Genomic DNA, 15,744 nt, shown 5'->3' with positions numbered 1-15,744 from the left:
AAATGACAGAATGATCTCTGTTCGTTTCCAAGGCAAACCATTCAATATCACGGTAATCCAAGCCTATGCCCCGACCAGTAACTCTGAAGAAGCTAAAGTTGAACAGTTCTATGAAGACCTACAAGACCTTCTAGAAATAAACCCAAAAAAGATGTCCTTTTCATTATAGGGGACTGGAATGCAAAAGTAGGAAGTCAAGAAACACCTGGAGTAACAGGCAAATTTGCCCTTGGAGTACAGAATGAAGCAGGACAAAGGCTAATAGAGTTATGCCAAGAGAACGCACTGGTCATAGCAAGCACCCTCTTCCAACAACACAAGAGAAGACTCTACACATGGACATAACCAGATGGTTGATATCGAAATCAGATTGATTATATTCTTTGCAGCCAAAGATGGACAAGCTCTATACAGTCAGCAAAAACAAGACCAGGAGCTGACTGTGGCTCAGATCATGAACTCTTTATTGCCAAATTCAGAGAAATTGAAGAAAGTGGAGAAAACCACTTGACCATTCAGGTATGACCTAAATCAATTCCTTATGACTATACAGTGGAAGTGAGAAATAGATTTAAGGAATTAGATCTGATAGACAGAGTGCCTGATGGACTATGGACAGAGGTTTGTGACATTGTACAGGAGACAGGAATCAAGACCATCCCCAAGAAAAGAAATGCAAAAAAGCAAAATGGCTGTCTGAGGAGGCCTTACAAATAGCTGTGAAAAGAAGAGAAGCAAAAAGCAAAGGAGAAAAGGAAAGATATACCAATTTGAATGCAGAGTTCCAAAGAATAGCAAGGAGAGATAAGAAAGCCTTCCTCAGAGATCAATGCAAAGAAATAGAGGAAAACAATAGAATGGGAAAGACCAGAGATCTCTTCAAGAAAATTAGAGATACCAAGGGAACATTTCATGCAAAGATGGGTTCAATAAAGAATAGAAATGGTAGGGACCTAACAGAAGCAGAAAATATTAAGAAGAAGTGGCAAGAATACACAGAAGAACTGTACAAAAAAGATCTTCATGACCCAGACAATCACAATGGTATGATCACTCACCTAGACCCAGACATCCTGGAGTGTGAAGGCAAGTGGGCCTTAGGAAGCATCACTATAAACAAAGCTAGTGGAGGTGATGGAATTCCAGTTGAACTATTTCAAATCCTGAAAGATGATGCTATGAAAGTGCTGCACTCAATATGACAGCAAATTTGGAAAACTCAGCAGTGGCCACAGGACTGGAAAAGGTCACTTTTCATTCCAATCCCAAAGAAAGGCAACACCAAAGAATGCTCAAGCTATCGCACAATTGCACTCATCTCACACGCTAGTAAAGTGATGCTCAAAATTCTCCAAGCCAGGCTTCAGCAATACGTGAACCATGAACTTCCAGATGTTCAAACTGGTTTTAGAAAAGGCAGAGGAACCAGAGATCAAATTGCCAACATCCAATGGATCATCGAAAAAGCAAGAGAGTTCCAGAAAAGTATCTATTTCTGCTTTATTGAGTATGCCAAAGCCTTTGACTCTGTGTATCACAATAAACTATGGAAAATTCTGAAAGAGATGGGAATACCAGACCAGCTGACCTGCCTCTTGAGAAACCTGTATGCAGGTCAGGAAGCAACAGTTAGAACTGGACATGGAACAACAGTCTGGTTCCAAATGGGGAAAGGAGTACATCAAGGCTGTATATTGTCACCCTGCTTATTGAACTTATATGCAGAGTACATCGTGAGAGACGCGGGGCTGGTTGAAGCACAAGCTGGAATCAAGATTGCTGGGAGAAATATCAGTAACCTCAGATATGCAGATGACACCACCCTTATGTCAGAAAGTGAAGAACTGAAGAGCCTCTTGATGAAAGTGAAAGGGGAGAGTGAAAAAGTTGGCATAAAACTCAACATTCAGAAAACTAAGATCATGGCATCCGGTCCATCAATTCACAGCAAATAGATGGAGAAACAGTGGAAACAGTGGCAGAGTTTATTTTCTTGGGCTTCAAAATCACTGCAGATGGTAACTGCAGCCATGAAATAAAAAGACACTTACTCCTTGGAAGAAAAGTTATGACCAAGCTAGAGATCATGTTAAAAAGCAGAGACATTACTTTGCCAACAAAGTTCCGTCTAGTCAAGGCTATGGTTTTTCCAATGGTCATGTACGGATATAAGAGTTGGACTATAAAAAAAGCTGAGCGCAGAAGAATTGATGCTTTTGAACTGTGGTGTTGGAGAAGACTCTTGAGAGTCCCTTGGACTGCAAGGAGATCCAACCAGTCCATCCTAAGGGAGATCAGTCCTGGGTGTTCATTGGAAGGACTGATGTTGAAGCTGAAACTCCAATACTTTGGCCACCTGATGTGAAGAGTTGACTCATTGGAAAAGACCCTGATGCTGGGAAAGATTGAGGGCAGGAGGAGAAGGGGACAACAGAAGATGAGATGGTTGGATGGCATCATTGACTCAATGGACATGGGTTTGGGTGAACTCCAGGAGTTGGTGATGGACAGGGAGGCCTGGTGTGCTGCAATTCATGGGGTTGCAAAGAGTCGGACACGACTGAGTGACTGACCTGAACTGAACTGAACATTCTATGTACGTACTACATTTTGTTTATCCATTCACCATGTGATAGACATTTGGGTTGTTCCCACTTATGGGCATTTATGAATAATGCTGTTAGAAACATCTGTGTGAAAGTTTTGTGTTGATATGTATTTTTGTTTATCGTGGAATTTCTCTAGGAGTGGAACTGCTGGATCCTATGATGATTATGTTCAACATTTTGAAGAACTGTCAAACTGCTTTCTAAAGTGACTGCATCATTTTACATGCACATCAGCAATGCTTAAAGTTTCCAAGTCCTTCACGTCCTTACCAACAACTGCTATTGTCTGGTTTTTCTTATTACAGTCATTCAAGTGGGTATGAAGTGGTATCTATGGCAGTTTTGATATTCATTTTCCTACTGAGTAATGATGTTGTGTGTCCTTTCATGTATTTATCATTTGTAAATTTTTTTGAAGAAGTGTCTACTAAATTCTTTGATCATTTTATAACTGGTATATTACTTATTATTAAGTTAAAAGAGATCAGTATATAATCTATGCACAAGTTCCTTATCAAATATTTGATTTGCAAGTATTATTTCCCATTCTGTGGGTTGCCTTTTCACTTTCTTGACGATGAGTTTGCAAGACGTAAGTTTTCAATTCTGATAATGTCCAATGTTTTGATTTTTTTTTTCTTTTATTCATTTGTGCTTTAGGTGATATATCTAAGAAAGCATTGCCTAATCCATGGTCACAAAGATTTACTCCTATAACTTCTTGTAGGAGTTTTATAGTATTAGCTCTTACATTTAGATCTAGGACCCATTTCAAGTACCTTTCTATGTGAGGTGTGAGGCAGAGGCCTAAATTCATTCTTTTGCATGTTGATATCCACTTGCCCCAGAACCATTTATTGAAAAGATTCTTATTGGCACCTTTGTCCAAAAGCAACTGATCATAAACATAAGGAATTCTTTCTGGTCTCTTAATCCTGTTCTTTTAATTCTGTCCTACATGTATCTATTCTTTGCCAGTACCACACATAGTTACTGTAGCTTTGTAACATGTTTTAAAATCTGGTAGTAGAAGTCCTTCAACATTGCCGTTCCTTTTAAAGGATTGACTCAACTCATGTAGGTTTTGCAGTTCCAAGAGTTTTAAATTCAGCTTGTCAATTTATGCAGAAATAAAGAAAGAGGGAGGGAGGGAGGAAAGGAATTAGATGAGTTGGAATTTCAGGAGATAGCATTAAATCTGTAGATAAATTTGGGGAATATTGCCATCGTAATATTGAATCTTCTGATCTGTGAACATAGAGTACCTTTGTTTATTTAGATCTTCCTTAATTTTTTTCAACAATGTCTTGGTTTTGGTCTTGCACTTCTTCTGCTAAGTGAAAGTGAAGTGAAAGTGTTAGTCACTCAATTGTGTCCAACTATTTGCGACCCCATGGACTATAGCCCTTCAGGCTTCTCCATCCATGGGATTTTCCAGGCAAGAATACTGGGGTGGATTGCCATTTCCTTCTCCAGGGGATCTTCCCAACCCAGGGATAGAACCCCAGTCTCCCACATTGCAGGCAGACTCTTTATTGTCTGAGCCACCAGGGCAGTCCCAAGTTTATTTTTAATAAGATTTTAATCTTTTGGATGCTATTGTGATTGAAATTTTCCTAATTTCTTGTTTGTATTATTCATTGCTAGTGTTTAGAAGTGGAACTGGTTTTTGTAACCCTGATGGATTCATTTATTAGTTCTAGTATTTTTTAGTAGCTTTCTTGGGATTTTCTACATAAATGATCATGTTGTCTGCAAATATAAGCAGTTTTATTCTTTCTTTCTAATTTACCACCTTTTATTTATTTTATTTTCCTAATTGCCCTATCCAGAACCTCTGGTATGATGCTGAAGAAAAGGATCTCTGAGATTTTGAGGTTGGTTGCTATTGCAATGTAATCTTGCCTTTATATCAATAAGGCAAACATTAGAAGGAACAAAATAGAGATGGATTCCATTTAGCTGGCAAAATCAGGGAAGGCTTTTATAAGAATGATTTGGAAAGGATAAGCTTTGAAGGGTGAAAGTAGAGATATTCAGTCCCGGAAACTACAGTATTGAGTTCTATACCTTGATTTGCTCAAAGTTGAGTGGTAGATAAAGAGTAGAGAGAAGACAGGAAATGAAAGTTAAGAACAGAATATTTGTGTACTGGAGACTTCAGAATGAAAGTAGAAAGATCAATTCGGAAGCTACTGCAGAAGCCTAGAAAAGAAAAAGCAAGTGCCAGAACTAAGACGTAATTAATGCTGCCCATTCCCAGACCGCTCCCGTGCTCCCATTTAGAGCTTCAGCAGTACCTTCACTCCATCGACCCAGACTCCTAGAGCCCCCAGCTCCAAGCTAAAGGCTATTTACCAGCTACTAAGCATCAATCTTTAGGTACTTTGTTCCTGGCTCTCTTTTGATCTTGGACCCCAATGTCAGGAACAGTATGGTTTTTCCACTTTTAAATTGCTAGATTACTTTTGAAATTCTGTGGTCTTCTTTTCTGTTTTGCCAAAGGGCCAGGAATCAATGTCTTTCTCTTCCTTTTTCATGTTACTCTAGCTTTTGGCTGAGCTAGATTTCCTCATCTCAGCTGGCTTGCAGTGCAGTAAAATCCAAGGTCCTTGATTCCTACTGGTATCCTGACCACCCTCGTCCCCAAAAGCACAAAACAAGATGCAAACAGCCAAAATTTCTCAGTGGAGTTGTAGTAATTGACTGGTTTGATTTTACTAGATTTATAGGGATTTTTAAATCTACACATTTTTAAAAAATCTGACATTTGTTTTCATGGCCCCCACTTTGAATCAATAACTGTGACTAGCTGGGCTTCTAACAATTGTTACCACCCCTGAGTATCAGGCATTGTACTAGGTCCTGTAACTGCCTACTGTTCACCGCAAAGTAGGCAATTCATGTTCGTTTCACAGAGACGGACACTGGGGCTTAGAGAGGAAAATTTATTAGGCCATAGCCACAATTTTTAAATGTTGGAGCCAGTATTAGAACCCACATTTATCAATTTGTCTCTAAAACCTGCTTCCTGCTATTATAGTCTAACTACTTTTTTGAGTAGAGCTCATGAAACACCTTTTAGATTCTGGCTCTTATATTGTTGGTCATTTGACTCTGCTTCCATGTAGTCCTTTTATCTCAGAGAAGGCAAGGGCACCCCACTCCAGTACTCTTGCCTGGAAAATCCCATGGATGAAGGAGCCTGGTGGGCTGCGGTCCATGGGGTCGCTAAGAGTTGGACACGACTGAGCGACTTCACTTTCACTTTTCACTTTCATGCACTGGAGAAGGAAATGGCAACCCACTCCAGTGTTCTTGCCTGGAGAATCCCAGGGACAGGGGAGCCTGGTGGGCTGCCGTCTATGGGGTCGCACAGAGTCCGACACGACTGACGTGACTTAGCAGCAGCAGCAGCAGCAGTCCTTTTATCTGGCGTGTCAACTAATGTCTTCTCAAGTAGTTACTTGTCTTACTGGGTTTACTTGTGTTTAAGAAACCTCTAAAGTGATTGGTGTTCATGTCCTTAGTCTTGTTCCGCATAGACACCATCATTTTGGTGTCCCATACTAAATTGGACTTCCTGAGAATAAGGTTTGTCCTTGGAGCAACAAAGTGTTTAACAAGTGTTTTTTATGAATCAATGAACAAATAAATTAAATGGATGAATATATGAATAGTAAAGTTTAATAGCTCATTCTCATGACCGGCATTTGCACTGTTTAAAGGCAGTTTCACCCAGTAGCAGAAAGAGCATGGACATTGAATCTCAGCCTCATTGCTCTGTGAGGATGAACCATTGCTTAACTTAAGCCTCAGATGGTTCCTTTGTAAAATGAGTAATGGCATCATATGGTATATTGAAGACCATATGAGAAAGTGAAGGTAATAAACGCAACATGCAGCAAACATTCACTGACTATACCTCCCCTCCTTTACCTTTAAGACCGGTTTTGCAACCTAAGTTTTCATCCAACTTTCCTTGTCTTGAGCTAGTTCTCCTTTGCTTGGGTAATTGCATTGGTATACTACCTGGCATTTAGAGATGGACTGAGTATATCATGATGTTTGAAACTCAGATTGTGGAGCCAGACTGTCGGCATGAGAGTTCATGCCCCACCACATCCTGGCGATCTAGACAAGCACCTTGATGTTACCGTGCCTCAGTTTCCTCATATGGAAAATGGGAATAATAGTGCCTTCTTCCCAGGGATGACAACTTAGGGTTAAGTAAGTTAATGTCTATGAAACTCACAGGACTCTAGCTAGCCCAGTGAAAGGCATTGAAGTGTCTACTTTATTACCATTATTGTTATTGATATTATTATTACTACTACTACCACCACTGCTTCAGACACTTAAGTGCCCTACGTTCTTCTTGGAAGTAAGAATCTGACTGAATCTCTGGCTTCTTCATTTGCTATTGATCTCCAACCACTGATGCTTACTACTGGGTATCACAAGTGCCAAATGCCTCTGTCTAAACTCTGAGTTTTTGCTGCTGAAAATCATCTCCAAGTACTTGCAATATCCGTAAGTTAGTCTGTCTCAATTTCAGGATCTATTCATTCACTGTCACATTTTGAGACATACAGAGTTCAAATGTTCCAAAATTAAATGGGCCCTAGATCACTGAGTGGAGTGTGTGCGCGTGAATATATATAACCTCTGCTGTCATATGTTTTCTGATTCTCTGCTATTAACAGTTTTTTTTTTTCTCATTTCCAGATAGCAGCCCTTCCTCTTCCATTTCATCGTCTCGAATCTGTTGTGGTTCTGCCAACTAGGAAAACCTCGCTTCTTTGAATTGTGAATATAGTAAATGTGAAGGGACTCTGACAGAGTGCCTCTGGGGATCTCCTGAGAGTCAAGGGGATGAGTAAGTGCTCAGTATATGAACATTCTAACACTTAGTCTGGCTGCTTAGAGGATCTTCTTAGCTCACTTTTTTAGTCACGGTTGTGGTCCACGAGAGGTGAGCTTTTTCATGTTATCTATGTCTTAAAGAGGTGGAGCATCATTATTCTAATTTTATTACTAGGAATGTAAAAAGCATTCAATTCATCCCTCATCTACATCTTCCAGACACTCTGGCCTTGTTAAGAGCAGAGGAAGTGTACCGAACACGGCTGGGGTGGGGCGTGTAAGAGTCTTAACTATCTGACCTCTGAACCTCCTTCTTGCATTTAGAAAACTCCACCCTTCCTGAGTCGAGATGCAGGACAGATAGTCACTCTCCCTGGCCTCCTGGCCTAAGAATCCAGAGTGAAGATTACAGGGCAAGAGTGGCGGCAGTGTTTCGCGTCCGCGGCCAAGGGCGCCGGGGGTGGTACCCAGAGGACGGTGCCCATGCGGGCAGGGGCGCACCGCTGTCCAGGCTGCAGCAGCAGCGTCCGGGCTGGCCCAGGCGTCTGTGCCCGTGACACTCTAGGTGTGGATCCAGTGAGCTGACCTCTTCTGGCCGCTTCCCCTTTTCCAGCCTAGCTCTCCATCCCTCCCAACAATATTACTGCTATCCAGAAAACTGCTTGTATGCTTAAGCCAATCGGCACCTGTTCTGCTGTTTTCCACCAAAACCTCTGTGTTGGACAGATGGCTTATTTATTAGTTTCTGCCCAAACTTGATTTCAAATGATAGTTTATTATTTGAATTGGACCACATATTGGATTATGGTCTGTACATTTTATCATCATATGTTATTAACACAATTTTTCAGAAAAGGTGGCAAAATTCTATTTTGACTTATGAACTTCCTCTTTAATTTTACTCCCCTGAGCACCTCATAAACCTAGCAAATAGTGTTCAAATCATTTTTAAAAATCACTTTTTCCCTCTGTTTTCTGCTAGGACTTTTACAATCTCAAGTCTTAAGTTTAATCCATTTTGAGCTGATTTTTCTTCATGGTGTAAGGTAAGGGGACATTTTCATTCTTCTGCATATGGATATCTATTTTCCTAACAACACTTATTGAGGATATTATCCTTTCCTCATTTGGCATCCTTGTAGAAGATTAGTTGACTTATTATTATTAGTTGACTTATTATTTTGTTCCATTGGTTGATGGATCTGTTTGATGCCAGTAATACACTGTTTTGATTACTATTGCTTTGTAACATACTTTGAAATCAGGTAAACAAATGAAATGAAAAACAAATGGGCTTTGTTTTCTTGCTCAAGAATGCTTTGGCTTTTAGGACTATTTTGTGTTTCTATATGAATGTTAGGATTGTTTTATCTATTGAACTTGGCAATGATATTTTTGGATATGACACCAAAATCGCAGGCAACAAAAACAAACATATGATATTACATCAAACTAAAAAGCTTTTGCACAGCAAAGGAAATCATCAACAAACCAACAGAATGGGAGTAAATATTTATAGGCCATATATCTTATAATGAATTAATGCAACGAATATATAAGAAACTCAAACAACTTAATAGCAAAATAATAATAATAACCCAATTAAAACACAGGCAACTAACTGAATCAGTATTTCTCCAAAGAAGACATTCAAGTTGATATATGAAAAGATCATTAACTGTCCAGGATATGTGAATCAAAACTACAATATCAACTCACACCTACGAGGGAGGTTGATTTAACATATGAAAGACTAGTGTTGACAGGATGAGGAGAAAAATCAGTCCCTGTGCACTACTGATAGGAAGGTATATTGGTACAGCTTTTATGGAAATCAGTATGGAGGGTCCTCAAAAATTAAAAATAGAACTATCATATGATCCAGCAATTCCACTCCTGGATGTATATTCAAATACATTCATTTAAATTCTCTGGGCCTCTTGTACTCATCTTTGAAACTGAGCCGTTCATAGAATTAAAGGATATGGAGTTTAGCTTTGGCTCAGTGAAAATATAAAAATCAATGTAAATCAGCAATGTAGCTAACATTGCTATCAAAGTAGAACGTTTTATACCCTATATTATTTGGTTTTTCTAACAACTAAAAATGCAAATGATATTCATCAATTTGGCTAAATGTATCTGGTTATGTGTTGGTATCCATGTGGGATATTATAATTAATCTATAGTTTGGTGTCCAGAGATCTAGTTTTGACACTGGTTTTGCCAGCTACCAACTGAGTGATCTGGTACATGCCATAAAAATTGCCTGATCTGCTTTTTCGTATTAGAAAAATAGGGAGGAGGCTGGAGTATAGTTTATCCATAACCTACCTCACAGGGTGAGAGTCAAAATGAGTTAACAGATATGAAAGTGCCTTGTAAAAAGTAATTCTCTAAGTAAGTATCAGATGATGGAAGAATAAAGAAGAGGGTGTCTAACGGAACATTACCTGTGACTAATGTCATGAGGTGGAAAATATTTGATGACCATAATACAAAAATAAAACATTTAATTTAGAAATAGAAACTAATCTACCAATTTTTATTAAGCAACTTGCCTTACTTTCTTCTACTTTGTATGCTGTGCATTGTGCTGTCATAACAATGCAATTGTTTAGAAGGTTGCAAGAAGCAGAAGGCTCAAAAAATACATTAAACAGATTTGGAAGGGGGTGGATATAAAGTTAGAATTTCTGAGTCATGAAAACATCAGATAGCAAATTCAGAAAGGTGTAACTTTATTTAAAACCAAGCTGCTGTGAATTCCATCATGCTGCAGACACCTCTGAATCAACCATCTCTGTTGGCAAATTATTATGCTGACAAATTCTCACATAAACTGAAAATTTCCATTTTGTAAACAACTAAGTGGGTTCCTGATGGTTTGGATGAGATCCTGAGCTGGAACTTTGGGAAATGGACTCCTTGTTTGAATGACCCTGTGTAATCCATTTCTCACTTTAGCAAAGAGATTCAAATATTTATCACCCTTCTCAGGGAGCCACTGTGAACAATTAATGTAACATTAAGTCTGATGTACTTCCACAAGTTTCAGAAACACAAAAACACATGGTTGGCTTCAACAGCTAGATTTTATGAGACAGAATAGTATGTGTTTTATTGGTCATCTTTACAATACTAGGAGTTCTAGTTCCACTTTTATCCACAAGAGGATAGATGCTGAACACTGGCTCAGAAGCATCCAGGCCAGAATATTTGTTGTACAGGCAGGTAAATACTTGGATCTTTCTTCTGCTGGGTCAGAGTCAGTCACAGGGACTCTGGTTACGTCCTTTACAATCACCGCCCCCATCATCTAAGTAAGATGAACTGAACAGGTGATACAGCCATGCAGCTGGGTGAAAGGCCACCATGCTTCCTGGGGAAGGGGAGGAGATGAGGTACTTCGGCACCACTGACTTTGGAACAAGCAACCTGCACATACGTCACAAGAGGGATACAAGGGATACCAAGGGGAGAGAGAAGAGAGGTATTTGGCCCAGACCTCAGATCCAGTGGGATTAAAGAGATGTCTATTAAAAGTACTATATAGAGTCTTAGGGTCTAGCTTACAGATGTTTAGCATATCAATATTATTATAGTTTTTCCTCCTGTTCTATAAAATTACTTTGGGGGGGGGAGCATTTTCTATATACTGACAGGAGTTGAATTCCTTGACCACAAGGAATCCTTCCAGCTTTATGAGTAGAACAAACATAGCAGTAATTTTACCTTCGAGCAGCCCTGTTTTATCAAAGGCTGGCATCACTATTTTATAAAGATAGGAACCTCTTTGTGGTCCTCTGATCTGCTAATTGGGGTGAGTGAGAGGATAGAGAGGGGAATATCTCTTCCTGATCACAAGTTTGGCCCCGAGTCCATTTTTCGTGTACTTTTAATTTCCTATTTCTATTTCCAGGTGCTCTTCTACATGCTCCAGCCAGCTTCAGGTATGATGTGAGTTTACCTGTGGTCTTATGAGGAAAAAACAGGACCTAAAGACAACAAGGAATCTGGAAGTCTTTGTCATCAGATCAACAGCTGGAAGATCAACAACAGATCAACAGATAAAAGCTGGAAGAGTCTAGTCTTGTGTGATCTTGTGGCAGACCTTCTTTCCTATTTTGGGCTATAATAAGCAATCTTCCACACCTGTGAACACAGACCTGAACACATATTGTTCAGGTTACTAGGGATGTCAGCCAGGACCAGACCTGGGCAAAATTAGAAAACAGAGGTGGTGTACTGCAAAGATGACTGAGACAGGGCCCCAAAGCCTGGATTCCAGCTTGAGCATTAACTAGTTATGTGACCTTGGACAAGTCATTTCCCCTTTTTGAGACTTGGGTTTCTTTTGTGTATGTAAAATGGGAGTAATAATAAAATGTTTGTAAAGTGCTTTAAACAGATAAAAACAAAGCAATCTTGACACTGTAAGTCAGGACCTGCTTTCCACATTGATGCCCACTCATTCCCTTCCCTTTCCAGTTTCTCTCCTTCCCCACTCTCCACTTCCATAGCCTACAGTTAGTTCCACAGGGTGGGAAATACATCTAGTTAATTCATAACAAAGTGTTAGCACCATGAGTGACTCTTCCCTTTTGCCATCTGCATGCTAATGAATGAATCTCTAGTTTTAGGCTACCCGATGTTAGCAAGAGACAGGATGAAAGAAGTAAATGGGTGTGCCTGTCTGTGTGTATGTGGTGGAGAGGTCACGTATCCTCATGGAGAAACCTCCCGGATAACCCAAGACAGCAGCCTGCTCTACCTAATGCAAAGCTGGCTGTGCTAGGAGCTTTCTGAAGCTTGGCCCCACAGATACTGTTAAATTCTCTCTCCTCTGCATCCTTGGTCTGCAGTGACACTGGCAGATGCTAAACTTCGGCCTGTCTAGAACAGTTAATTAGGTTACAGAGGCTGCCAAAAATCTCAAAGTCATCCTATGAAAATGAAATACTCTGAGATCTGAAACAAAGGTCAGAAGACACAAACACTAATTTGATTTTTAAGAGAGAAACCACAAAATGGAGGGGGGGGGAGGTGAGAAAGAAAGGGAGGCAGGCAGGTCCTTGACAATCTGGCAACTCTGCAACATAAAACAACATTGAGATGTGGCATGAAGTGGTCCTGGCTCCTTTCTCCAGCAACAAATACTGTATATTCATAAAGAATTATACGGTAATAGACACTGTATATTCATAACCTCTTCCAGAGAGCCCAGTCAAAACCTCTTGGGACATCAGGAGAGCTTTCAGACAGTTCTTCCTGCGGGAGAATGTCCCCACCGGGGAGTAATGAGGCTGGAGAGAGGAAGGAAATAAATTGCTAAATGGAAATCAGTTGAATGAATACGTGGGTATGTTCAAGGTCTCTTTATTGGTTTCATCAAATTATCACAAAGTAAGAACTGCTGTCTGCCCTCCGGTTCTCAGTACTGAAGAGGCAGCCTTAAAAACCTAGAGACCCAATTCTTCAAAATGGTTACCCGGGAAAGTGTGTGTTGGTGCTGCGGGTAACAAAAGGCAGCGGTGCGTAGGACTTCACTGCCACCAGCAGGGGCCAGAAGAAGTGCACGCCGGAGCTGCCTGCAGCAGAAGCCCCAGGCCAGAGGCTAAAGCTGGCAGCTGAGGCTGTCTTCACCCCGTGCCCACCCGCCCCCTCCACAATCTCAAAGATTTGGAAAAGCTGTTCTCTCTAAAACACAGTTGTTCCTGCCTTAATGCTCAACATCAGGGATTTGGAGGCCAAACTCCAGTTAAGTCTCCAAAACACCCTCCTCCCTTACCCCACCTCACAATCCCACTTCCTGCGTGCCCTGGGATTTGCAGTAGTTTGAAGGTGCAGTGGAGTGTGGCCCAGAGATGGCAATTTTAGGTTCAGTCCCGTTGCATCCCATGTCACCCCGGACGTGGATCAGGAACCTTGCACCATCCACCTCACGCCCCGACCCCTGGTTTACAGTCCCTCAACCGCCCTGGCCGTGTTACATCCGCTTCAGGTAAAGCCAACTCACGCTCTGCACAGACTTGGAAAAGCTGCCCTACGCCAACTCTGATCTCTCGCACCTGGCGCCAATCTGTGGCCACCTGCACTTTGCGGGACGTTGCGCTGGGAGGCGCTCCCCGGAGGCCGCACTAGCCTGCGGTGCCCAGGCGCGCCAGGCCGCGCGGGACTCCCGGCATCCAGCCTCCCTTCCGGCGGGTCCCGGAGCCTCCGCGCTGGCGGAATGGCCCGGGAATGCGCCGGGGCGGGGGCAGGAAGGACCCCCTGGAGCCTTAGAGACCTCGGGAGCACTCCCCGCGGAGATCAGCTCGAGGAAGGGTTCCGTGACCACGCGGCGAGGAGCACGTGAGCAGCGCTGCTTCGCTATAAGAACCCCCGCTCTGCTGCGCGAGGGGAGCGAGCCGAGCGGCAGGACGCGGCCACCTGCGCAAAGAAAAAGGGCGACGGCGATACTCCCTGCAGGACGCCCCAGACGGTCCCGAGTTTTGGTGCTTTGGACCCTGGGGGTCTGCGCTCCGCGGTGCGTCTAACTTTGAGGCGGAATTCCCAGCACTTAGGCAAAAACGCGCAGACGCCAGCACGCGTGCGTTTTTGAAGATGCTCAGAGCTTGTTTGACCTTTAGTAGAGTTACAGGAGGAGTCGCAGAAACCCCGAGCTAATTTCTCGTCCTCCACTAAGCAGGCAGCTAGGAGCGCGCGGGCTCGCCTTCAGAGAAGCCCGGGAGATCCCTAGCGGCCCGAGACCCCGGCGCCCCAGCCGCCCTTTAATTAAGTCGCGGGGTGTTCCTGCGCCCCGCTGGAGGCAGCTGGCGGTAAACTCCGGACGCCTTTTGTAGATAAAGTTTGGTCCGCTCTACTCGCCTGCTCCATCCCGGCCGCGCTGTCCGCCCCCTCCTCCCGCAACGGGCGCGGGCGGGTAGATGGCCGCGGGCTCGGCGACCGGCGCGGGCGCTTCCCGGCGCAAAGGGGCGCCGCGCGCGTAGCCGCCGCCACGCTGACCTCCAGCTGCCGCCTGCTACTGCGCTAAGCCGGGGCCGCGAGCGAAGGCGAACGCCCAGAGGGGCCGGAGGCGGCGGCGGGAGGAGCCGGCGGGTCCATATGGCCTCTCTCCGCCGGCCGGTGGTGTGCGCCACGGAGCTCTCCCGCGGCCCCTCGGGTTCGGAGCGGCTCTGAGCGGCGCCGCCTGCGGGAATCGACCCAGCCGTTCCGCGGAGCCGCGGGCAGGAACCCGAGAGCAGGAGTCGGCATCTGTTCCTCCCTAAGGGCGATGTGGCCGGCCGGCGCGGGCACCAAGCTGCCCTGTCCCCGGGACTCCGCGCTCCGGCGGGCGGCTTTCTCCGGGAACCTCACCGCCCTGCCTTCTCACCTGGTGCCAGCCGGCCGTAGCGTCCGGGTCTTCATCAGCGCCAACCCCGAAGGTGAGTGCCTCGCTTGCTCTTGTCCATCTGCGCGGCGGGAACCGAGAAAGTGCCAGGGCACAGGCGGCTGCCCCGGGTGTCCCCGCGCTCCCTTTCTCTCCACCGTGCTGAGGCTGCCCTGAGCGCGTGGGAATTTGGTTTGAATCACTTTTCTCCTTCCCTCGCTCATTTCTTCTGCCTGCTGACTTTGCCTAGGACGTCCATTTCTCGCCTCCTGCATTATTTCTGCCGGTCAGTCTAGGAAGTATCGGAGAAATTAACAGGCGCTTCTGGAAGCTTCATCCTGCCACCCCACCCCCCACCTCGTTTTTCTTTCCTTCAGCGGTTTCTTCTCCGAGGTTATAAACGCAGATAGTAGATTTTTCTCGGCCCCACGGCAGATCCCTGAATGGGGGCTTCCTCCTTAGCCAGTTGTTCAGGCCGAGGCGAAGTGGGAGCGTGGGTTCTCTGAGCCTCGCCTCCCGCCTTTGGTCTTGAGGGTCGGAGGAGACCCTTGCGAACCCAAGATCTGCGGAGATCTTGGGGAAATGTGCCGTGCGGTCCCGAAACAGGCTGGCGCTCAGCCCGGCGCTGGTTTCGAGGTGGAGCGTTCGGGATGAGCTCATCCCTACGGTTGGGTCTTGGGCTGCATCGTCCCGGTCTAGAACTTGGCCTTCTCAGTCGTGTTCCTGCTAAGGGCTGGGCACCTGGTGGCTTTTAAATGAAAACTTGTTGATTTATTGCATTCACGAATCACAGCGACTGAGCCCTGCGTAGCTTCTCGCTCATGCTCATCTCTGCCTTTCTGTTCTCAGTCCTAAATGTTAACTTTTAATCTCAGTAAGTGAAGAAAAGGTAGGATG

The 15,744-nt window shown here is 43.9% G+C and overlaps 1 protein-coding gene across 2 annotated transcripts in view; it reads left to right on the top strand.

Moving 5' to 3' along the window:
* Positions 1-10,225: 10,225 nt before the first annotated feature.
* NWD2 (NACHT and WD repeat domain containing 2) overlaps positions 10,226-15,744 on the top strand; it is a 216,176-nt gene continuing 210,657 nt past the window's right edge. The window contains exon 1 of one of the 2 annotated variants that reach the window (XM_043438725.1): positions 10,226-14,902. In XM_043438725.1, coding sequence (XP_043294660.1) covers positions 14,752-14,902 — 151 coding nt within the window. In that variant the 5' untranslated portion in view covers positions 10,226-14,751. The remainder of the gene's footprint in view (positions 14,903-15,744) is intronic. The other variant, XM_043438726.1, reaches the window with a different exon arrangement.

This window comes from Cervus canadensis, chromosome 19 (genome assembly GCF_019320065.1).
Source record: "Cervus canadensis isolate Bull #8, Minnesota chromosome 19, ASM1932006v1, whole genome shotgun sequence".
In the NCBI taxonomy this organism is placed as follows: domain Eukaryota; kingdom Metazoa; phylum Chordata; class Mammalia; order Artiodactyla; family Cervidae; genus Cervus; species Cervus canadensis.
The sequence above is the reverse complement of the archived record's forward strand: the minus strand, read 5'-3'. Positions and strand labels throughout refer to the sequence as shown.